The sequence below is a fragment of the Mauremys reevesii genome, linkage group 27 (genome assembly GCF_016161935.1).
Source record: "Mauremys reevesii isolate NIE-2019 linkage group 27, ASM1616193v1, whole genome shotgun sequence".
Taxonomy (NCBI): Eukaryota; Metazoa; Chordata; order Testudines; family Geoemydidae; genus Mauremys; species Mauremys reevesii.
Window position 1 is genome coordinate 3934117 of NC_052649.1, and position 23883 is coordinate 3957999.

The window sequence follows — 23883 nt, forward strand, 5'->3', positions numbered from 1 at the left end:
ATTGGTATGAGCCCCTCCCCCAGGATTTGGGGATACAAGGGGGTATTAGCCCCCCCCCGATTTTTGGTAGCAGTAGGATTAGCCCCACCCTATAGAATCTCGAGAACGGGGGAGTCAACCCCCACTGCGATAAGGCGCAGGCGCAGTGGCTGGGGGGGTTAGCCCCACCCCTTTAGAATGGGAGAGCGGGAGGGAAAAGAAACCACTTCCGGTCGCAGGGAGATGACGTTGCCCGCGGGCATTTCCGGTTCGGGATCCCCCAGAGCGTTTCCCGGGAGCCGGGCGCTTCCCAGCCGCCGGGATGCACCGGCGCGGGGTGGGAGCGGGCGCCATCGCCAAGAGGAAGCTGGCGGAGGTGAGAGCCGGGGCCGCGGCCCCCCACTCAGCCCGACCCCAGATCCCGGGGGGCCGAGACACCCCTCCGCGCACCCACCTCCTCGGCAGGGGCTGAGACCCCCCTTCACCGGGGATCGCCCCAGATCCAGGGGGCCGAGTCCCTCCTGAGCCTCCCCCACCCTCTCTTGTCCCGGACCCTGCGGGTGCTGAGTCCCCTTCCTCCTCCCCCCTTCTCCGGATAGAGGGGTGCCAAGTCCGCCCCTGCGCCCGGATTCTCGGGAGGCTGAACACCGCCCCCCCATCCCAGCCGCCTTGCCCTGGACCTTGGAGGTGCTGAGTCCCCTAGTTAAAGGGGGTGCTGAGCCCCATTCCTCCCACTTCATCCTGGAGAGGCTGAGCCTTTTTCCCCTCAAGCAAGGGGGTCTGAATTCTCCAGATCCTTGGGGTGTTGAGAGTCTGTACCCCTCTGCTCTAAACTCATCTGGGCCTGAGTACCCCTTTTGACAACTTAAAGTCCACTGATGTCGGCCTCCCTCCTCCCCCAGCAACTTTGAAACTACTGGTTCTTTTCTCCAAAGCAACTGGCTGTAGGACACCCAAACTAGGCGTATTCTCTCTTGGTAGGTGGGGAGTACGTCTGGGGTGGGTTTTCTAGTTTAAAATGTGGACGTACTGCAGAAATGGTGGTGGTACAGGTGGGGGACGCTGCAGAGGAGAAGTGGTCTCAGCCTATGTGGGACTGCTGAAAAACTTAAATAAAATGATTAGGGCAGGGATTTGGAGCAATCAGATTTTTTAATTGCTCCGCTCCAGCTCTGGGCAAAAACTTACTGGTCCGTGCTCCAGCTCCAGGCACCGCTCCAAAACCCTGGATTAGGGGGATTTTTTTTCTCTCCTAGGCCAAATACAAGGAGCGAGGGACGGTTCTGGCTGAAGACCAGCTGGCTCAGGTGAGATACCGGCTCCAGGTTGTGTGTGTAGGGACCATCGCTGGTATGCGGTGGACTTGAAAGTTGGAGGGATGTGAGGTTTTGCAGCATGCTCTGAAACTGGAGCTGTCCACCTATTTATTATTGTGGCTTGATGCGGTGATGTTGGTGGGGAAAACAAGAGTATTGCACCTGTTAGTTTTACCTGATTTTAGGCTGGAAATCTGGAAGTCATGGATGACTGTGAGTCCTCCTCCCACTTACATTTTAGGGCCCTTCTTCACAACAAGAACTATGCTTAGAACTTCCTCTTCAGTGTGCACCAGGTAGGCCTTCTAGATCTCCGCCCCCACCCCTAAAACAACCCCAACAGTCTTTTCAGCTGGCTTTCCACCCCATATCTTGCCTCCTGTGTAAGGTTGGTATTTTCCTAGGAAAAACTAGTTTAGGGCAGGATGCAAGTAAATACCAGCTTAATCCCAGTTTAAACTGGGAAGTGGGGAAAAATAATTGAAAAGAACGAACCTTTTCAAACTTTGGATACATCCATTCAAAAGCTCAGTCGATCCACTACATCAGAGTTGGTCCATTACAGAAAACTGCATGACCAAATGGACCTGAACTAGTAGGCTGCAAATCTGCCTGCTTCTGCTTGCTTAATGCCTTAAGCCTACAACTCTGCATTATTGGCATTTTCATATAATCAATTCTTTGACTTTTGTTTATGTAATACTGAAATGAGTCATTACATATACAGCTTCCTTGAGGAAAATACTGAACCAAAATGTACACAGACATTCTGTTCAGTATTTCAATTACCGCTATTATTATTGCACCCACGGCAGTTTTACTTCTTATTTGTGCGACCTTAAATTAATCTGTGCATCGACTGTCTTATGTAACCACAATTTGAATATGTAATGAAAACCAAGTGTAATATGGTGTGCGTTAATGAAACCGTTTCTAAAATAGAAAATGCCTTAAACTGGGACTAACTACTTTTTTCGGGGACAGTTTAAAAAAAAATAAATTTTTATCTGGTGAAACCTGTCCCTGGTAAATGCCATGTCATCCCTGCTCTATTGTGGACTACACTATTATTTATGCCTGATTGTTTAAGTATAAGGATTCTGACTTCTCATTATGTCTTCTATTATCATATCCTCCATCTAAGATCCCTATGGTCAATTGTCGTCTTGTTGTTTTTTAAATGGCTCCAGAGGCAGTCCTGGAAATTACAGACCGGTAAACCTAACTTTAATACCAGGAAAATTGGTTGAAACTGTAGTAAAGAACAGAATTATCAGACACCTAGATAAACACAATATGTTAGGGAAGAATCAATGTGGCTTTGGCAGTCATGCCTCGCCAATCTATTAGAATACTTTGAGGGTGTCGTCAAGTCTGTGAACAAGAATATTCCAGTGGATATAGCGTACTTGGACTTTTAGAAAGCCTTGAAGTCTCTCACCAAAGGCTCGTAAGGAATCCTGGGATAAGAAGGAAGGTGCTCTCATGGATCAGTAACTGGTTAAAATATAGGAAACAAAGGGTAGGAATAAATGGTCAGTTTTCACAATGGAGCGGTAAATAGTGGGAGTCCCCTAAGGATCTGTACTGGGACCAAGGCTGTTCAACGTATTCATAAGTGATCTGGAAAAAGGGATAAACAGTGAGGTAGCAAAATTTGCAGACAGTACAAAATTACTCAAATAGTTATATCCAAAGCTGACTGCAAAGAGTTAAAGGGATATCTCACAAAACTGTCCGACTGGGCAACAAAATGACAGGTGAAATTCAATGTTGATAAATGCAAAGTAATGCACATTGGAAAACATAATCCCAGCTATACCTACAAAATGTTGGGGTCTAAATTAGCTGTTACCACTCAAGAAAGAGATCTTGGAGTCATTGTGGATAATTCTCTGAAGATATCAGCTCAAATGTGCAGTTACAGTCCAAAAAAGTTAAGTGTTAGGAAAGGGACAGATAAGGCAGAAAATACCAAATGCCACTATATAAATGCATGGTATGCCCACCCCTTGAAAACAGCAGGCCGTTCTGGTTATCCCATCTCAAAAAAGATGTATTAGAATTGGATAAAGTATATAGAGAGGCACCAGAAACGATATTGGGTATGGAACAGCTTCCATATGAGGAGATGTTAAAAATGTTGGGACTGTTCATCTTAGCAAAGAGATGATTAAGGAGCAATACGATAGAACAGTGGTTCTCAGACTTTTGTACTGGTGACCCCTTTCACATACCAAGCCTCTGAGTGTGACCCCCCCGCCCTTATAAATGAAAAACACGTTAATATATTTAACACCATTATAAATGCTGGAGGCAAAGCGGGGGTTGGAGTGGAGGCTGACAGCTCGCAGCCCCCTCCATGTAATAACCTTGTGACCCCCCGAGGGGGTCCCAACCCCCAGTTTGAGAACCCTTGCAATAGAGGTCTATAAAATCGTGAATGGGCTGTAGAAATTGAATAAGGAAGTGTTATTTATCCCTTCACATAACACAAGAACCAGGAGTCTCCCAATGAAATGAATAGGCAGCAGGTTTAAAATATACACAAGGAAGCACTTCACACAATGCACCGTCAGCCTGTGGAACTCATTGCTGGAGGATGCTGTGAAGGTCAGAAATATAAACTGGATTCAAAAAAGAATTAAGACTCCATGCTCTGGGTGTTCCTAAACCCCTGACTGCCAGAAGCTGGGAGTGGATGACAGGAGATGGGTCACCTGATTATTCCCGTTCTGTCATTCCCTTTGAAGCATCTGGCACCGGCCTTTGTTGGAAGACAGGCTACTGGGCTAGATGGACCATTGGTCTCACCCAGTATGGCTGTTCTTGTGTCGGTGTAAGTTAAACAGGGACCTTGTCATGTTTTGTACCAGTGCCATGCTGTGCTTTTCTAAAGCCTTACTGTTTTATATAACGTTACAAAGCAAGCGTTCAGTCATAGATGCTTCCCCTCTTCACTCGTCACTTACAGATGTCTAAGCAACTGGACATGTTTAAGACCAACTTAGAAGAGTTTGCCAGTAAACACAAGCAAGAGATTCGTAAAAATCCCCAGTTTCGGGTCCAGTTCCAGGACATGTGTGCAACCATCGGAGTGGATCCATTGGCATGTAAGGAATATGCTGGAGAGATTTAATGCTGAATGTCGTGATTGAGTTTGGAGACACATTATATTGTATTGTCTTTGCTCGGTAAAATCTCTCATTGAAGTTGATAGGAGCTGTGCTGAGTAAAGATGGTGGGATTTGGTTCTTTGGGCCTGTAAACTGATAGGTGGTTTTGCCAGCCTGGGAAGGGAAACAAGCACCAGGCCTAAGTCCTTTTAAGGCTTTTCCGTTAGGACATGTTTTATTGTTTGAACGAAAAAGACACGAACAACCCAAAATAAAGCAACTCAGCTGACAAATCTGACTTTCTCTGGCTGACAGACTGGAGACTAAGAGGACACATCCTTATACATCTTGCCTACCCTGTGATAGGAAGAGCTCCCTTAGCTCCTTCTGGGCTGCTGCATCACCTTATCGCAGGGCCCAATCCTGCAAACCTTCAGAGTACAGTGCTTGTGACAGAGTAGCCCATCAGTAAGGCTCAGATCCTCCAAGGTATTTAGGAGCCTAAATGCCTTGGAGGATTAGGCTGTTAATGAAGAATAGTGCTGATGCTTAATCTGATTTCCCCCCTCGCCCCCTTCCTTTGCAGCTGGTAAAGGATTCTGGTCAGAGATGCTGGGAGTTGGAGACTTCTACTATGAGCTGGGTGTTCAGATTATTGAAGTTTGTCTGGCTCTGAAACACAGGAATGGAGGTGAGGACTCTACATGTTTGCATCTTGAGCACAGGAGCAAATACTGGCTTCTGCCGGTTGTAATTTACAAGGCGCTTCTGGTACCTTCTGGAAACCGAGCCACGCTTGGTAAGGTGCTCAGTGTGGGGCGTACATTATTGGGTTTCAAAAAGTGCTGAGAAAATGGTTTTGGCTTTGTCTCCGCTCCAATAAAAAAAAGGGTGGTTTGGTTTTTACAGCAAGGTAGCTAACACACACGGCTTTTGTTTTTTCTTAGAAAATCCGTTGGAGGCAGGGTGGATAAAAATAAATGATTTAAAAAATAAATAAATCTGTTTTTATAAAATGCTTTTTGAGGAAAAAACCAATCTAAAGATAGGTTTAATTAAGATACATTCTAGTGCAAAGATATCATGGAATAGGGATTATAAATTCTAATTCTATAGTATGAGACAATATATTCATGTCATGTTTAAGAGAAGTTTTGTAAATGAGTTCAAAAAGTTCATGGATTAGGATCCCAATTTTATGGAGTTCCAGGGTCTTCTGTATAGATTTAGGTTACTCTTTCTATCTACCCAATGGGACTCAGTGCACAGTCTAGAAGATATTATCAGAGCTGCTTAGTTTTGCAGTTCTCAAACTGGATTTGTATCTCCAGAGATAACATGCTTAACAGCAAAAATCTTTTTTAAATAAAGAAAGAGGTGAGAAATAACAGACCTCAACTCTATTGTGTCTCTGCAAATTTGTGTACACAGAGTCAATCCCTTACCTCTCTCTATAAGTGCAAAGTTTCAAAAAGTTCAATGGATAGAAGATTGTTGGGTGCGGAATAGATCTGGATAAGGAGAAGTAGTCTGGAGATAAATGTGAGACATGAGGGACCTATGCTTTTTTGTTAAAATATTATGTTTGCTGTTGAAGAAAAAAATCCAGAATACTTAATGTTGTTGTTTTAGTTAAATAAAACAATTTAAATGTCTTGGTGATGTTCTCCTCTTAATACAGCATGGCAAGAAAATCCTCCAAATATTAATGATTAACCTGTTGAATTGGAGAGAGTTCACCTCCCAATGACTTCATAAACATCTGCTTCAATTACCTTTGGTAAATGAAATAACCAAACACTCATTCATTTTCTGATATAGCTGTAAAACTAATCTGAAAAGCTTTCAAAAGAAATCACTGTTTAAAAATGTATAGTGTGTACCTTCTAAAAATGAAACCTACGAGTTGTGAAGAATATGTATTAAAGTAATAACCAACAAGAATGCACTTTTACGTAGAAAACCATGATTAAATCGAGTCTTCCTGAGTAGTGATTTAAATCAAATCCACCCTGGTTGGAGGCAAGGCTCTGTATCTTTTTGCTAGGCAAGCTGATAGTGTTGCTGTTGCCTAGCTACAATGCTGTGACCGCATGCAGGTAGCTTTCACTGATAGGATTTTATAGTGAAATAGCTAATGTGTGTTATTACAATGTAAACTTCCCACACCTTTTTTAGCAGCAAAGACACCGCTTAACAATGCCATAAAATATGCCTGGTGAGCCTGTAGCAGTACATCAAGTTCATAGCAAAGATTGGAGGATTAGTAATTGATTTTTTATTAAACTATACATAGAAAGACACACGGAGGGGGAAAAAATGAATTTCTTGCCCTCTATTGCTAAATAAATTGACAAAACTCTTATTTTAAAGAACTGGCCTGATATCCTGCTAAGTAAAAGTAATAAATAAGGGCCTGATTTAGAAATACTTCTGACATCTAGAGTAAGCAACTTACTGTGCAAGCATTTATTGTAAGGTAATGTCACATGTATGGCATCTGCTGTTAGTTTGTACTGCAATAGTGGCTAGCAGCCCCAGTTTTGGACCAGAACTCCATGGGGGTAGGTGCTGGACAAACAGAACAAAAAGACAGTCCCTGCCCCCCAAGGATCTTACAGTCCCTTTTTAATTAATTAAATGTGCCTGATCCATTAATGGGAGAAAACAGCAACTAACTCCGCAGTACTCTCAATCTGGGAATAGAACTGTTTAGATATTTAATATCCTGTCTAAAGCTGTGAAATCGAATACAGTGAAAACCAGATTAAAATGACTACGTAAATGAAAGGAACATGTAAGATAACGGCGAATGTGAAAAGGAATGTCAAGTGATATATAAATGCTACCAGAAGAACCTTTGCTCTGTATTAACATCACCTCCCTCATTTGTTCTCTCTAGGTCTCATAACCCTGGAGGAACTTCATCAGCAAGTGCTAAAGGGAAGAGGGAAGTTTGCCCAGGATGTCAGCCAGTAAGTATCGGCTTGAACTGTTACAATCAAGGGGAGCCTGAAAACAGCATGAATAAAAAGTGACAGTAAATATAGGCAGGCACCTGAAGGTTCTGCTGCTGCTAATATAACCCCAGATAGCTCCATAATTATAAGTCTCTCAGTAGTGAGTCCATAATTAAGGTTGCAAGCAATGCCCTATTATAAATGATATGCCTGCTGGAGGGGCCCAGCATGGTTCCTGCCCCCTTCCCTCCTCTCAAGATTACATTATACAAAATATTTTTAGGATAGCTTAGATACTCAGCTAATAAGAATCCGTATTTGCAAATCATACATTAAGACAAATTACACTGAAGTCCTACAAGTGAAACATTAGCTCAGTCTGTAATGCAATGTAAACAGTCTGTACGTGCATCAAGGAGAATTGACAGACTAATTAAAAAAACCTTATTTTTGACTTTACATTGAGTTACTTAAGAGGACTGCTAAGATAGGAAAATCTGTATTTAGTATAAAGAACAGGAGTACTTGTGGCACCTTAGACTAACATTCATTTGAGCATAAACTTTCATGGGCTTACAGACTAACAGCTGCTACTCTGAAACCTGTATTTAGTACGTTGTGTAACATTTTATGAAAATTAGATTCATACTTTTGCCACAGATTCACTTGGACAGTGAAAATAGACGACAGTTTCACTTTCTTCTCCTGCATTAGCAAGGTTTTACTGTCTACCAGTCCCCAACCTGCTAGAGAGTATTACTTGAACAAATAACAGTTTCTACTGAACTTTCATTATTTCAACTTTCTTCTGCTTGGAGACCTTTCTGTTAAGAGTTTGCAAAAGGTTGTCTTACAGGATCTGAATGTTAGGCCTGACCTTGTCTTTTGAATCTTTTATTTTGGCAATTTAGAGTTTGAGTTCACAGGACTTATATAATGAGTGTTCTAGACAGTTGTGGAATGAGTTTACTCAAACAGTTTTAGTGATCCTGTTGGAATCAGAGCACACCTTAAATGGAAGGAAGGCAAGCAATCTTTTCAGTTGCTGTTGCCTCTTGGTAAGTATGAATGAAAACGTAAACCAATAGCAGCTGACTTTTCAGAGCTGCTTAGCAGGAGAAGAAATTACTATAGCCACTCAACATGCAGGGGTGGCCTCTGCATTTCAGACCTTAACTTTGCCACTTGTACAGCTGTTGTCCCTTATTTACTACATTACTTAGCATCTGGTTCAACTGAAGAGCAAAAGCTTTTCTTTTAAAGTCTTATATTCACTCCCACTGCCTCTTCAGGGATGATCTCCTCCGTGCTATCAAGAAGCTGAAAGTTCTGGGCAGTGGCTTTGGGATTATTCCTGTTGGAGGGACATATCTGATCCAGTCTGTACCAGCTGAACTGAACATGGATCACACAGTGGTTTTGCAGCTGGCTGAGGTAATGTGGCAAGAGATTCTTTAGTATAAGCTACCCCTGAGGGACCACAGAGTACCCTTGAGACACTAGGGCAGGCTCCATGGATAAGGAAGAGATGGTATGAAGAGTGTAAATTCTAATATGAGCAAGAACCTAAGGTCTCAGCTTGTAAAGATATGAACATATAGGCAAGTAGACATCTAAAACATGGACTCTAAGTCCTGCTGCTTAGCAGCCAGTAAGGAGCTTTAACTGTGCACTGAAATCATTTTCCTTCCCTATTCCAGAAAAAGGGGTATGTAACTGTCAGCGAGATCGAGTCCAGTTTAAAGTGGGAGATGGAACGTGCCAAGCACGTGCTGGTATGTATGTAGTCCTTGTGGGTATGCTTGTTTGGTTGGAGTAAATGCCATTGTAGTAGGTTACATTTACACTACCACATCCACCCTAATGGTAGGACACAGTAAAAACAGTTTAATCCCATCTAGTCTGCAAGCCCAAACCAGGGAGAAAGTAAATGGGTTCTTCACCCCTGTAGGACTCAGTGTGGCCAGGATGTGAGGTAGAATCCTCTTAATGGCAGGTCCAGGCCTTTGATGGGTGCTGCTGTGAACTATGTACACACTTCACTCCTGCCACCCCTCATTGCCTGCCTTGGGATTGGGGCTGCACCTTCCTTAGGTCTGTAAAATTTACTCACCGGCTCTGGCTTTGCTTCCATGGTTGTAGAATACATTTTGAACATAAACTTCATCTGTCCCCACCCAATGCAGTATGTGGAGAGAATGGAGGTAACTGTAGTGAAGTGTTTCTGCAGTCAGTATAGCCACTTGCCCTTTAAATATTTGTAGCGGGTGAGAACACTTCCAGTAGCGGAAGTGGGGATCACAGTTGTCTGAACTACAAGCAGCTAGACTGAGTGGGGCAAAGGAAGCCCAGTCTAGTGCTAACTTGAGTCACGGGACTCTTCCTTCTCCTGCCTGTAGAAGAGCTGGAATGCAGAAGTGGTTCTTGCCTGCTTCCCCCTGGTTGACTTTTTTTTTGCAGATCCTTGTTTTCTCCATTCAGCTTCTGAGACCGTGGTCTGTTTTGACAGGAACACTTGCTGAAGGAAGGCATGGCCTGGCTTGACACGCAAGCTCCAGGGGAATCTCAGTACTGGCTGCCGGCTCTCTTTACAGAACTTTACTCTCAGGAAATCACTCCAGAGGAAGCAAAGGAGGCAATACCCTGACTGTTAAGAGGAAAACACGGAGCTGTACATATTCTCCCTGTGCTGTATTACTTGAAGTAGGACATTTAACTTAAACAAACTTTAAAGTTCCTAGGTTTACGCATTTAATTGGTCAAAATTATACATGCTTAACTTTAAATTTCCTTTGAATTGTACCAATCAGCAACCTTTACCAGCAGTGTGACTTAAAGGGCTACTGTTCTAAACTAGAACACGAAGGATGCAAAAGTGATTCTACCTCCTTAAAGTATAAATTCCACTTTAAGCTTTTATCAGCTGTGGAGACTAAACTGTTCCCACCAGCATCCCTGCTCAAGTGTTTTAGGAAGCTCAAGTCACTTTCCCCATGAAAAATACAATAGTCTAGATTCTGCCAAAACAAACTTTATTGCACAAAAAAATCTTATGTACAATTGTATATAAACAAGGTGTTTTATAGTGACTCTTGTGCATATATTTTCAAATCATTAGGTCTAAAATTCTGTCACTAAAACATGGCTGCCTAGAGCAGTCATTGAGGATTGTCACTTTGAAATGGAAACATTCAGAAACAGCAGAACGGGTAACAGCGCTATAAAACTAATACGTTTACAGCCACATGCTTAGGTGAATGGTGTCCACAGTAAGGCGCTGTGTGTGTGTGGATGGTAATGCCACATGCATCACATACATATTTCTGAACAAGATCTGCCTTATGAAGGCATTAGAGGCCCAGCTCTAACCCATTTTAAAGTGGGGATACTATTGATTGATGGAAACAGTGAAATTTACAATGGGATTAAACAGGCATCACAGTAGCACAGCTCATCACTTCTCATACAGATATGCCTCCATGAAACCTTATATCAAGGAATAAACTGCTGTATTTACTTCCAGCTGGGGTGTCCTATGTGAGTTTCCCTTCAGAGAAGATTGGGTCTGTCATTGGTATAGTTTAGAATAGAACCTTAGGTGAGATTTTGTTTGAGGGGAAAAAAAAAGTTGTTAAATGGCACCTTGAATTCAGGAATGTTTCCATCTTTCAACTTCTCAAAGCTACTTACGCAGCAGGAGGCAGGCTTCTGAAAGTTTACAATAGTTGATATTCTACATAAACAATCTGTACTGAAATTAATTCACCAACACATGGGACATTGAAAACAACTGCAATTTGATCTACAAAGAGATTTTTTTTTTTAAGAACAAAATTACCTGGCCTGGAGTTTCTTTCCATGCCACACTAAATCAGAGAAAGGATTACAGCAAAGGAATTTTTTTTGGGGGGGGGAGGTGGTGCTCAACTTTTAATCAATGCTCTTGTAAAACAAGATTAAGCCCTTCATCTGAGGAGCATTTTACCACCCAGTTTGGTGATTTTATTTTGTTACCAAATCAGGCCTATTTATCTGCCTGCTTGACCAGGTATGTTTCATCTCCATGCCCCTTACTTTAAATACATCCTTGATGTAATGGCACGCGCAGCCAGACGCCACCTGCCCAAGAGGTATGAATTGCTCAGAAAGGAGACTCTGCTGTTAAAACTAATTCTTAAAGCTTTGATCATTCTACCACTGGCCAAGTTTGGCAAGGGAATGTTCTGCTGCTATTGACATTCGCTCCTCCCCTTCTCTGTAGAACTCCATCAGAAGATGGCTTCCTGCTTACAAGTGTCCCTTATCCTAGCATTTAATTTAGCCTGGATCAAAATATTAACCGAAAAAGGAAAAAAACAAAACAAACCACTGACTTCAGGGGCTGAAAGCAAACAGCGGTCAAGGAAACAGCACTTCCATTTAGAAGAGCCAAAGTAGAACATGTCAACTCCAATCAAGATCATAAAAAAACAAAAACCTTGATTTGTGGGGGGGTGGGGGGTTGTTTTAAAAGAACCGGTGATTCTCTTTCTCCAATGTTTCCAAGGTAAAGGCATCTGCTCTTGATTTATAAGCTTTTATAGTTTGCATCCATTTCTCCCCCCACTTCCCCTTTTCCACCTAAAGTCCAGCCAGCAAAAGCCACCCAGGGACTGGATGAAGCTTTCAGAAAGAAGCCTAGACTCCACCCTGTTTATCTTTGGTCTGTCTAGAAGAGACATCAGCAGGTAGATGGGCTTATGCAGAGCACCTGTGCCCCACCTCTCCCCAGACAGAAGTTAACCCTGGGCAAGCAGCAAGTGGACCCCTTAGTATTATGGGCTCCACCCAAGTGCTCCTACAGCTCTGGTCCTTGGGAGTTCAGCATGGCCAGAGGGAAGGGCACATACTGGCTATTTAAGAACTGAAAAGCTGTAAAACGGACTTGCATTCTACATCTCATTGTTTTAATCCAATAAAGAAAAAAAAAAAAGCCACCCAGTATAGGTGTTTCCAAAATAACCTGATGCCACATGCTCCAGCTTTCTAGCATAGGAAGTACCTTTTTGAGTAGCCTGTCACAAGCTTGGCTTTGTCTACCATGAAGTCCTCTTGTTCAGTATCCACCAGAGCATTAAAGGAGACAGAAGACCTCTTCCAGCTCTAGCCACTCTGGGATTGGCTTGGTTCTCAAGTCTGTCAGGGGTAATTCTAGAGTTCGAAGACAGAACCATCCCCAGGATTGGGTTTCTCACTTAGAGAGAGACCTCTAAGCCTTGGAGCTCCCTTGAGTGTCCGTCTCTGTCTCCGAGGAGCTGCTGTCAGAGTCTATTTCTACATTCTCCTGCTGGTGTTTCTCTTGCACCTTCAGCCGAATTCCTTGCAAACGGATTAATAGGGACTGATAGTCAAAGTGGCCTCGTTTCTCACCAAAAGGATCCTGGGGGGAAACATGTAAGATTTAGAGACACTTGTACGGTGCCAAAGTACATCACACTCTGTGCGGCATCTATGAAATACACCCACCGCAAGGGCAGACAACTGCATGGCAAGGAGACGCATTTTGGCCAAAGACGCTGGTTAAACCTCTCTCTGCCAAGTGTGTTAGGGGTTTGTCAGTGTCAAAGAGCATATGGGACCTTGGCTCTTTTAAATGCTCCCATCTGAAAAACCCCGGCAAAATAAATGGGAGGGAACGGAGTTTACCTTCCACAGCCAGATGAAGGCTTGAGTGGACACTGGCTGGATTTGAACCAGTTTCAAAGAACTGATGAATTGGTCTCAGGCAGGAGGGAGTGACAGTCTCAGTAGGAAAGACTACGGACTTAGTAACTAACACCTCACGTAGTGCGATAGAGGCTTTATAAAGGAAGGCAAGTATTATTATCCCCATTTTACAGATGGGGAAACCAAGGCACACGCACAGCAGCAAACAGGCAAGAGAGATTTAGCTCCTACTCTCTCACCCTGACAGGATGACACTGACAGAGCGATGGGGAGGAAGCTTGCCCTGTACCTGCTCTGGGATAAATAGGATGACTTTAGACTCCAAAACTGAAAAGCCAGCTTCTTTCCCAAACACTACGCTCATGTGGGGAAGCTGACGACGACACTGAGCCCAACAGTTTGGAATGGCTTCGTTTTCACACAGTTCATTCTTTTATCTACAGTTCATCTAATGAAGTGTCTATGCTACAATTTATGACGGGGACAGAAACACAGCAATCGCGACCACTGTAAGACCAGCACTGTTTGTGTACAGCGCCTAGCACAGTGGGGTTCCAAGGTGCTACAGTAATAAATTGAACCTCTGCTCCTTGCAGCTGCAGCAGTTATGACCGTAGAATGTGATCGGTGCCATTCCTGAATAACCCCTCAAGTCTTGTGGTTTTACAATACAGCCTCTAGTCGCTGTACTAAAGATTCCAACTGATGGGAGTCAGACGGTGTTGTCAAACACAAGCGGTCTGCTTTTGTCAAACTCTAATTTTATGGATTATGGGGCTGTTTGTTGACAATGAAGGGCATGGGTAGATACTAGGTTGTAAAATTAACCACCTTCCTCTTTCATCAATGGCGATATCTTTAAATGAGCAGACGGGAGATGGCTGATTAGAAGCTTCTTCTGTTCTATTCATACCAAAATATCTTAGCAATCAGCAGTAGGAAAAAAACAAAACAAAACAGGGTTTTTGCTGATGAGGGGCTCAGGAGCAGTGCTAGGAAAAGCTCAATGGCTTGTACTGGGTCTGCGAAATCAATGGAAATTGAAGGTACTCGGCACCCTTTGATTCCACACTTAGGCTAGCGCGGATAAAAATTACAAGAGTTACCAGCTGGTTCTCAGGATTGGAGAGTGGGAAGAAACCTCTCCCCCACTTCCCAGGATCGTATTGCATAATTACTAAGTAACATAGCGATGGGGCCCTTCAGAAGAGATTAGCAGCATCGCAGGAGTTTTAGGATGTCCTCTAAAGTACCCAAAATAGCCAGAGCCAGCAGAAAAACACCAGCTAGCTAAACTTTTGACAGGGACATAGGAACTGTCTTACTGGAATCACACCATTGTCCAACTGGTGGTGGTAGTTTCCTATTCTCTTAGGATGAGTCCAAGGATAGACCAGCAGTTCTAAACCTATTTACCATTGTCGGCCACATATGTGGCCCACAATGTGTTATGTGGGCCACATCCAATACTACCTGTATGGCCCTGATCCACATGAAGAGGACATACAAGCACATTTAAGCTGGTGTATTCCCCCGCTTTCTGGCTTTCAGGGGAAACTTTCAAAGGAAGTACAATTGGCACCAACAGAGAATTAAGCAGACGACTGTTTTTCCTCTAACAGAAACAACAACAGGAATTTCTCATAGCCTTATTTCATGGCTGATGCAAAATCAAAGCACATGTCTGGAGAGAATTTAAGAAATTCTACCCTTCAAGGAACTCCCATTCTCCTCCCTCCTAAAGTAGCCATGGCGAGAAGCAAGCTGATTACCTCCTTCAGCCAAAGTAGCCAGGATAAAAAGAGCTGTGGCCCCATCTTAGCAAGCAGACATCACTTCACACCGCATAGGTTGTAAGAAATGAAAGAGTTGATGTGCCAGCTAACAGGTCATCAAACTGTGCCCTCCTAATTAAGTCATGGCATGGTTGCCAGCTGCTTACCTGCATTGTCTGTCCTTGGAGGTGAAGTCTCTCTTTGCACGCACCCTCGTAGAAGTCAAAGTATTCCATGAAAGACTTCTCCATAACACCCCTGGAACGCCACAAAAGAGCACGTGGTCAATGCAGGATGAGCGAGCATTTAAGCAATGGTCTCATCACCTCCTGGCCACATGAGACTCCATTCAGTTAAACAAACCTGTCATTCATCTAATCCACAACGCTCAGTGTATGCCTTAAAGATTTACGAGGATGATCCAAGCATTCAAAAAAATCTGCCCTGGCAACTGAAGCAACCATTCTGCTGCTCAGCAGAACCTCAGACACGTGGGGTTTGCATTAACTTTGTGTCACTGCCCTGACTGAATCACAACATACAGGAACAAGAGTATGCAGGAAAGGAGTCATATAGCAACTGGATGTACAGTGAGACAAAAGCAGGGCAGGGAACAAGTACAGGGGGCTGTATAAATATTATACTCGATACACATCAGGAACAATTAGCCACCCGTGCAAGACAGGGACACGTCATCCCCCTTTACGATATGGGAACGGGAACAGACGGGTTTAGCGGTAGCCAGGGTGACACAGCTAGGACTGGAACTCAGAAACACCAAGGTAAGAGTTCCAACGTATGACACTGCCCCTTCAACAGAGATCCAGCCCCTAACAGTGACTCAGCAAGTGAACATGAAGCATATAGAAGCGCCCAGTTAAAGCGGACCCTGACTGTTCAGAGCAAGGTGGGGCCACTCCTCATCCCCATTACCTACCGTAAAGGATCAGGACAGGGACACTTTCCTTCCAGCATGTCGCACACAGCTACTCGGATGGTCTCATGCCGAATACACTCGTTATAGTTCTTACTATCCCCAGGGTGCCTCTCCTGTAAACGTAAAGTGCTCCACTGAGTCCAGTGCGGTGTGAATGGCTATTATCCCTTCCCCTCCCCTCGGGCCATAAGGATTTCACACTCCACAGCGAACTCTCCTCAGATCTGCCTGCTCAAAGTACACTGATCTAGTTTATGCTGAAAAGCTGGTAAGAGATTCCGCATGTTCCCAGAGCACAGGATTCGGGTAGCTGAGGAGATGGATCAACTCAGCTAAAGCCAGCACAAGTCTCTCTCTCCGGAACTGAAGGCCAGGATAACCTCAGCAGTTTGGTTCATGTAGGACATAACAATACATCCCAGGGAAGCCATTTACTGTCAGCAGAGATTGTCAGAACTAGGAAAAAACCCTGCAGATCTAGTCAGTTTCCTGTATATTTCCAGTTAATTCCACTACCTTACTTATAATGTAAATTAAAATGGGATCTGTGGCATTGGCTCTGCGGCATGAGTGCTAACACTTTTTTAACCCATGCTCTGTGTATTTAAACCAGGTGACCATTAGCACTGACAGGATATTCCACCATACAAATCTCAAAAGGAATTACAAACTTTTGAGCTCTTCTGCAAGTCAGGTAGCATCATATCCGTTTTATAGGTGGGGTAAATTGGGGTTTGGCACAGTTAACAGATTTACTCAAGGTCACAGCAACTCAGCAGCAAAGAATGAAACAAAGCAGGAATTTTCCAGTTCTCTAACTACTAGACAACACTCCCTTTTGCCCATAAGTATACACTTCAGCTACCATCGCTTGCATAGCCTCGGGATGACTGTCTTTCTGCAAAAAGGAATTCACAGTTGGAGTGGGGGAGCGGGGGGACGATGACGACGACACAGGAGTCAAAGTCATTTCAGAACGGGAGTAAACCGTGCTCCGATCAGAGCTATTACCTGCTCAAAGCCAGGTTCGTTGTGATAGGGGTTCTCAGTCATCAGAGACTGTATGGAGATGAGGACTGAAGAGATACTCTGTGCTGGGCTCCAAGCAGGACCAGTCCAAGTGCTGAAACATCATAAACACAGGAACGTATTTAAACACAAGACCTACAATATGACGCGGTGAGCTCCCCTTTCACCATCACCACTCTCTAAGTCAACAAACCCCAGTTCAGGAAATCAGAAAAAGCTAAGCGGGGACTACCCAGAAGGGGAAGTGGACAAGAAAAACAGGGAGCCCAAAAGAGCCCCCAATGATCTGCAGTGTGCCGAAGCTTTTATGGGTGAAGTTAGTGTTAGAGTTAGAATACTCAGGCAGACTTTCCCATTGCGGCAGAAGTTGGGATTAAACCTCACTGTGGTATTCCACATGCAGGGGTGCGCACCCCTTTATGCAGAGGGACACTGCTAGGAAAAAAAGAGACTCTGCATTGGCCGCCCTTAACCCTTTTGCTATAGATCCCCCCCCGCCCAGAATGGCAGCATTTCAAAAGAGGGATGCACCTGGCACATGAGATGCTTTCAAATCCTTTCATTTTTACTGCTCCCTTTCCCTCCACCTCCCCCTGCTTTTCAGTTTGATGCACGTTCCAAGAGCTTGAGGTGGTCTGCCTAACCAAGTGCCTCCCGCTTCAAACCCACCACCTCCCTTCACATCAATAATCTTCCTTCCATAAACCGTTGTTCTGGGTTTGCGCGAAGTTAGACCCCCAATCCTGAGAGACAATGAGCATCTGCAGGTTGCACTGGTTTCACGCCGAGCTGCACGGTGCTCAGTGACATTGTTAACGTGTCAGGGACAGGCTGATGCGTTTGCAGGATTGGGACCATCAATACGTGTCCTTTAAGCACAGTAGTCCAACTGAAGCTAATGGGACTGCTCACCTGCTTAAAATTAAGCATCTGCAGAATTGGAGCCTAAGTTTGTAAAAGCACTGTTTGAATAGGCAGTGCTCTACTGGGGACTTAAAATAATTATACTAATTATAATAATTATACAATCATTTGGAAGCAGAGAAGCAGTTAAACAGCTTTCCAAGGCGTTCTTAGTGGCTTTTTTTTTTTTAAATTTCTATTTTCTTTTTAAAAACCACACACGGGAAATTAAAACCACAGAAATCTACATTCAAACAACAATAAGGGTCAGCCCTCAAACCACAAAAGCAGAAGAAATGCAAAAGTTCAGGCCAAAACTCTATGGTGGGACTGGGAGATGGGATGAGTGCTGTGCTACTTAGGCACAATGGCGTAAGAAAACAGAATTTCTGTCCTGGCTTTTGTAGGTTCAAAGAGTCAGAGTTGTATTTTAGCTACATTTTGGCAGCGTTAAGGCCTCCATTGTACAAGTGACTTCATGCAGGGTCTATGCAGGCAGATGTCACTGCAGGATTGGGACCTAAATATGCAAAGAGGGACACATACGGCAGAGAACTGCCTGCGGCAAACTCCTGGCTTCCCCTTGAAACAGCTGACGTCTCCTCTTACCCTAGAATACTCAGGCAGACTTTCCCATTGCGGTAGAAGTTGGGGTTAAACCTCACTGTGTTATTCCCTGTTGTCATCAGTTTGACCCTTGGTGGGTGGATGGGATAATCTGGAGGACAGCGAAACAGGAACAAGAAGAAACCCCCTTCATAAGGCGTGTCAAATGGGCCTGTGATCAATGCATGAATCTGCAAAACAAAAGCCCATCTTGCGCACCACTTCAAAATTGCGCAGCACGGTGAAATTCTCAACAAAACCGAACGAGTGCAAGAAATCCCGACACAGACCAGGCTTCTCTCACAAGCACGTCATACACGGTCCACTCTTTCCCCTCCCTGCCAGACTCACTCATACCCTGAGCCACTGCTTCACATTTCTCTGCCACACCTGTGTGCGATGCGTGCCTACGTAGCCGTTTTTACAAAGGGGCCGCGGCAGCCGTATGCCTCGCACACTTGCACATACATCCGCTCCATGTCTGCACAGCCAAACGCAGAGTAAACAGTACTTCTTCGGAAGAGCTCGACTTTTCAAAAGTTAAAGGATTTAAAAACAAAAAAATTAACAAGAAAAACTAATATTCACCGCCTATTTCCATCCCCAACGCTTTACTTTCCAAGTTCTGAATTTCCGCCAGCAAGAGGATTTTACTTGGCTTGAAGATACTGCACTGATTTGTACTTAAACGGATCACTAACTTTCCTCAGCCAGGACCTATGGTTAGGAGCACATGCTCTCCTCACCGTAAAGTTACCTCTGAAAATCCTGATCGCATACAGGTGAAACTACTCCTCCGAGGCTATTAGTTGAGCAATATTATTTCCTTCCGTGCTTTTTCAAATGTGATCACTTGATCAACTTTAAATGCTTTTTAACTCCTCGTGATTTGCAAGAAGATGTCAATACTAAGACGCTCTAGGACATACGTGGTCAAGGATATAATGCATTGTTGGAAAACGTGTGTGTATTTTCAGCTTCCAGCATCAAGTTGGGCCAAAGTTATGATTAAAATACTGAGTATATACTCGGAATTTGGAGTATTCTTGTATATAGGAATTCTCTCAACTATTCCCTTGCAGTATCTTAAAACTCAAAGGCCTCAATTCAACCAAGGGTTAGTGCTGGTGGAACCTGGAAGTGGAAACTTTATTGGAGAGGTGGGAAAAGCTTGCAGCAACAGGAAAAGACGAGGCAACTTCTCCTCCACCATGAGCCTCCCAGGAAACCAGCGCAGCCCAAAGAGTGGATGTCACACGGAGGCTGGGAGATGCACAGCATCAAATGCATCCTGTCAGCAGCCATTGTCTGCAAGCTTACTAGGGGCACAGGGATGCAGGCTAGCACGGGGAGTGCAAGTTACACCTCTCTGCATCAGCTTGGGTGTGAATCATGGCCAATAGAGTCACTAGTCTGAAGTTTCTGATGCCACCTGACTACCACATTTACCATCCCCAGCTTCCCATATCCGGTAGCTCACAGTGGAGTCAGTTCTTCCTCAAACATCTCCACTGATCGTTTTCAAGCGTTGGCAGCACAAAGCCAGCAGGATTGGTGCTTTACCGAAGCCATGGAGGCGCTACTGGATTTATCTGCAGCGCCAAGGTTGATCACTTCACAAAGCCAGCTTCCTTGAAAGCCTCTTCCAGTTTTAAACACAACCCCTTCCCACTGTCCCCAGGAAAATTTAAGCTACTTTAGTCTTTTACAACCTTTTGAGGATGCTCTATGAGACTCTTACCCACCCCAACATGATACGGACAAGCCTTATATGGACTAAATCTTAAAGTAGCCAGCAAAACAAGATATACAGAAGGGGAAAGTTGGATCAGTTCTGGATATTCACTTACCTTAGTCATATCATGGGGATCAGGCACAACAAACATTCCAGGGGGTGGTTCCTTATAAATGGACATGATATCCCTGAATAAAGAAAACAGGAATTAGCCATTTTCTCCCTCAGGGTCCAGCCCAATCCAAGGAACAGAACAGAGTATATGAGAGAGAGAGCGCGTGAGAGTGAGCACATGCAAAGGGGTGTATTTTAAGAAGTAAATCTGTTACTGAAAGCATTTATTTTTTTATTTTGTTGCTGTTTCATTGTTTTCTGGCTAAGCTGTTCCTGCTTATCCAGAAGAAGAGCTGTAGGAGATAAGGAGTGCACACGCTATCAAAATATGTAACAAAAGAAATATGGAATCAGATATGACTCATTGCGAATTGGGGACATACAGCAGCACTCCACCTCTAACAGTGAAAGAGCTCCTCCCAGTGTTGACCTGAGTTGCACACAGCCACAAAAGGCTTTTCAAAAAGCCTTCCTGTTTGTAAAGAAAACTGAGCTGAGCTAAAGTTTCAGCAGTATGACTAAGCAGATGAAACTTCTGAAGTGACAGGAGAACCTCATCTTCTTACAAAGTATTAAGTTAGTGCTATCATCCATTTGAACTGGAAACAGTTTGTACCATCTTATGGTGAAGTTATAGGAGTTTTGTAACCGGCAGTAGAACAAGGATATGCAATCATTTGGCAAGCATATTGGTGATGAGGGAAGAGGAAGAATCTATTGACATAATGCCAGTATTTAAAACAATATGTTGTTGTATTGTTGTAAAGTTTATCAACATGCCAGACCTAATGTGAGCAATCCTTTTACATGCAGCCTCTACTACTGCAGTTAGAGGAGGAACAGCTGAATTGATCAATTAGCACCACTCAGGCAAATGAAAGAATAAGGTTATGGGTGGGCCAGTAATGAACACCTTATAATTCAATCTAGGAACACAAAAAAGAAACCCATTCCCCTATTGATCTAATACAAAACTCCTAATTTGCAGATGCACAGAGACATTGGGTTTCAGATCACTCATTGGCAGACAGCCAGCACGCACAATAGATTAAGTAGAGGTAGTTTTGGTCAGGTGAGGCATCATTTTATATTGAATGCACAGGACAGAATCAGGAGATCAGAATGCTACTCTTGTCTCTGACACAACTTCATCGTTAACCTTGGGGATGTCACTTTGCCTCTCTTGTATGCTCCTGTAAAAATGCAGTTGTGAGGCTGAATTCAATGTATGGGCTTCGAGATCCTTGCATAGAAGGGGAAAAACATATGCTCTGTTGAGTTGTATGAAGTCAGATTTTCCTAGCCACTGGTAGCAGCAAGAATGGTTTAACCATATGGGGACAGAGGGGGAATTTTCTGTTAATTCCCCCATTAAAATGATAAATGAAATAGACTGTGGCAGTTTTAGAAAGAAGCTGCTGATCCATATGAATTGCCAAATTTCAGTGGTGGATAATTCATTCTGTCTACTACATTTACCTGTAAGTTTCATGTGCACATGGGATGCTTCATTTCCTGTGCTGTACAGCACTGCTGCACATGGAGAACAGCTATCACATTCCACCCGAGAAGTGGATACATAATCTTACATGTATACAGCCTGCAAATCACTTTGGGATCCTTCTGGCTGAAAAGTGCTTTATAAATACAAAGTGGCATTAGCACGCTGGCTCTAGAGCAGCAGCAGTCAGCTGAGAGTAGATGTGTCAACAAAGCCAGAGGGAATCTAAAGCATTTTGATACACAGAACGTTCTCCTAACACTGGGCAAGCCTACTAAAACCTAGAGAGCTGCAGATACCTCTGGAGACAAGACCAAAGGGGTGATGAGTGAGGTAGCCCCACATTCCATTGTGGAAAGCTATAAGTGCTGCAGCATGAAGAAATGCATCCAGTACACTAGGATATATAGGTGGCTTCAGGCCATAGAGATCGTCCTGTTCCTAGCACAAATGCTGATGACATCCATGCAGTATAGGCTATCTAGGTGGTTAGGGCCCAATCCACATACACAGGCGGATGGGACAGTGTGTGTTGGTAATGCAAAGCCCCAAACCCTAGGCTCAAAGAGTAAGAAGCTGGAAGAGATCACGAGGGGTCAGGAAAGTATTTTAGAGAGAGGGGGAAGGCCCCAAACACAGACAACCGGCTCTTTTCGGGGGATCCCAAACAGAGCAACTAGTTATCACCATGACGGGGCATTTACTCAGAGGTGATTTCGCCAGGGAAGTCCCTGGCTATCCCAGCGAGGCGGGGCGGGGGGAGGCCGGCAGGAAGAGAAATGACTGCGGCACTGGGGGTGTCATTGGATCCGCAGCTGGCACGCGGGGCGCTGGCTGGGCCCGGAGCAGGGAAGACACTAGGCGAACGGGGGATTCCCCACCGGGGGCCCCGGGTTTGGGGCGCGCTATCCCGGGGGAGGCGGGGGTTGTAGTTACAGACCCCCCCCCCACCCAGGGCGGGCAGGGCTGGGCTCCCCAGCTCGATCCGCAGCCGGGGCCGGGGAGGCGGAAGGCCCGGGGCCGGCCGGCCGGCCCGCTCGCTCACCGTTTGATCCGCAGCAGGCAGGCCGGGCTCGGCCTCTCGCTGTCCCAGTCGCCGCTCACCGTGGGGCCCCTGACGGCGTTGTGACGGAGCAGCGCGGCCCCGGCGGCGGCGGCGGCGGCCGCTGGCTGCCCGGCGAGGGGGGCCCCGCCGCTCCCGGGGGAGACTCCGGCCCCCGCGGGGGGCGCCCCGAACCCGGCCGCCGCCCACAGCTCGGCCGGGATGAAGACGCCGGGGCTGCCCGTCCCGCCGCCCCCGGGCCCCGCCGGGACCCCGCCGCTCGTGGCGGCCGCCAGCACCGCCGCGGCCGCCGCCTCCTCCGCTGCCGGACTCTCCGCCATTCTCCGCCGCCCGTGCCCAGCCTGGGAGAGCGCAGCTTCCGGGACTCCGCACCAGCGAGTCCGCCGGCCAGAGCGGCCCTCCGCCCCGCTCCTCCACCACCGATTCCGGGCCAGAGCGTCCACCCACCCCGCCCTCCTGCCGCCGCAAGCGCGCCGCTCACCACCATAGAGTCGCCTCCAACTTGCAGAGTGTCGCTACCGCGCTGCCCGCCGAAGAGACGACTTTCACTAGAGCGCCCCCCCACCAACGAGTTGCCGACCATAGAGTCTTCCCTGGGAGCAGAGCGTCAAACCAGTCAACGAGAGGCCCCGCAGCGAGGAGGGCCCTGCTTTTCATTCCCGGGAGGCAATGGGCGTGGCCTGGGGGTGCAAGACTTTGCAGTTGCAAGGCTCTGTACAGCTAGGGTGGTGCCTGGGTGTCGTGACCTTTGCACTAGGGTGACCAGATGTCCTGATTTTAGGGTCTTTTTCTTATACAGGCTCCTATTACCCCCCATCCCAGTTTTTCACACTTGCTGGCTGGTCACCCTGCTTTGCACACAGCATTGTCCTCGGCCTATACTTTTTGTGGAGGGTGATGACGTTTCAGCGTGATGGCATTCATGATGTCACCACATTGCATCACAGCCTGAATGCATGCAGTGTAGGTATAACCGTGTGGGTCCCAGGATATTAGAGAGACAAGGTGGGTCAGGGAATATTTTTTTATTGGACCAACTTGTGAGAGAGACAGGCTTTTGAGCCACACAGAGCTCTTCTTCAATAAAAAGTATTACCTCACCCACCTTGGAATGTCTCTCCAATCACAGCAGGAAGACATTTT

At 45.3% G+C, this 23883-nt stretch overlaps 2 protein-coding genes across 5 annotated transcripts; one reads left to right on the forward strand and one right to left on the reverse strand.

The window, feature by feature from the left end:
* Nucleotides 1–221: 221 nt before the first annotated feature.
* SNF8 (SNF8 subunit of ESCRT-II) lies at nt 222–11841 on the forward strand. 2 transcript variants are annotated; one of them, XR_005591619.1, is made up of 9 exons: nt 222–355; nt 1236–1286; nt 4270–4408; nt 4998–5102; nt 7314–7386; nt 8664–8805; nt 9072–9146; nt 9881–10074; nt 11633–11841. XR_005591619.1 is itself a non-coding variant. In XM_039516852.1 (8 exons), the coding sequence occupies exons 1-8, from the start codon at nt 302–304 to the stop codon at nt 10016–10018; spliced, it is 777 nt and encodes a 258-aa protein (XP_039372786.1). In that variant the 5' UTR covers nt 222–301; the 3' UTR covers nt 10019–11257. The 2 variants fall into 2 exon arrangements, 1 of the variants encoding a protein (XP_039372786.1); XM_039516852.1 differs by lacking the exon at nt 11633–11841 and having other exon boundaries at nt 9881–11257.
* On the reverse strand, nt 11668–23412 carry UBE2Z (ubiquitin conjugating enzyme E2 Z). 3 transcript variants are annotated; one of them, XM_039516851.1, is made up of 7 exons: nt 23243–23412; nt 20178–20250; nt 18331–18518; nt 16801–16912; nt 15790–15902; nt 15020–15110; nt 11668–12790 (listed from the first exon to the last, which is right to left on the reverse strand). In XM_039516851.1, the coding sequence occupies exons 1-7, from the start codon at nt 23395–23397 to the stop codon at nt 12620–12622; spliced, it is 903 nt and encodes a 300-aa protein (XP_039372785.1). In that variant the 5' UTR covers nt 23398–23412; the 3' UTR covers nt 11668–12619. The 3 variants fall into 3 exon arrangements, with proteins under 3 accessions (XP_039372785.1, XP_039372784.1, XP_039372783.1); XM_039516850.1 differs by having other exon boundaries at nt 23222–23412; XM_039516849.1 differs by lacking the exon at nt 23243–23412 and adding an exon at nt 22723–23120.
* Between the last annotated feature and the right edge of the window lie 471 nt (nt 23413–23883).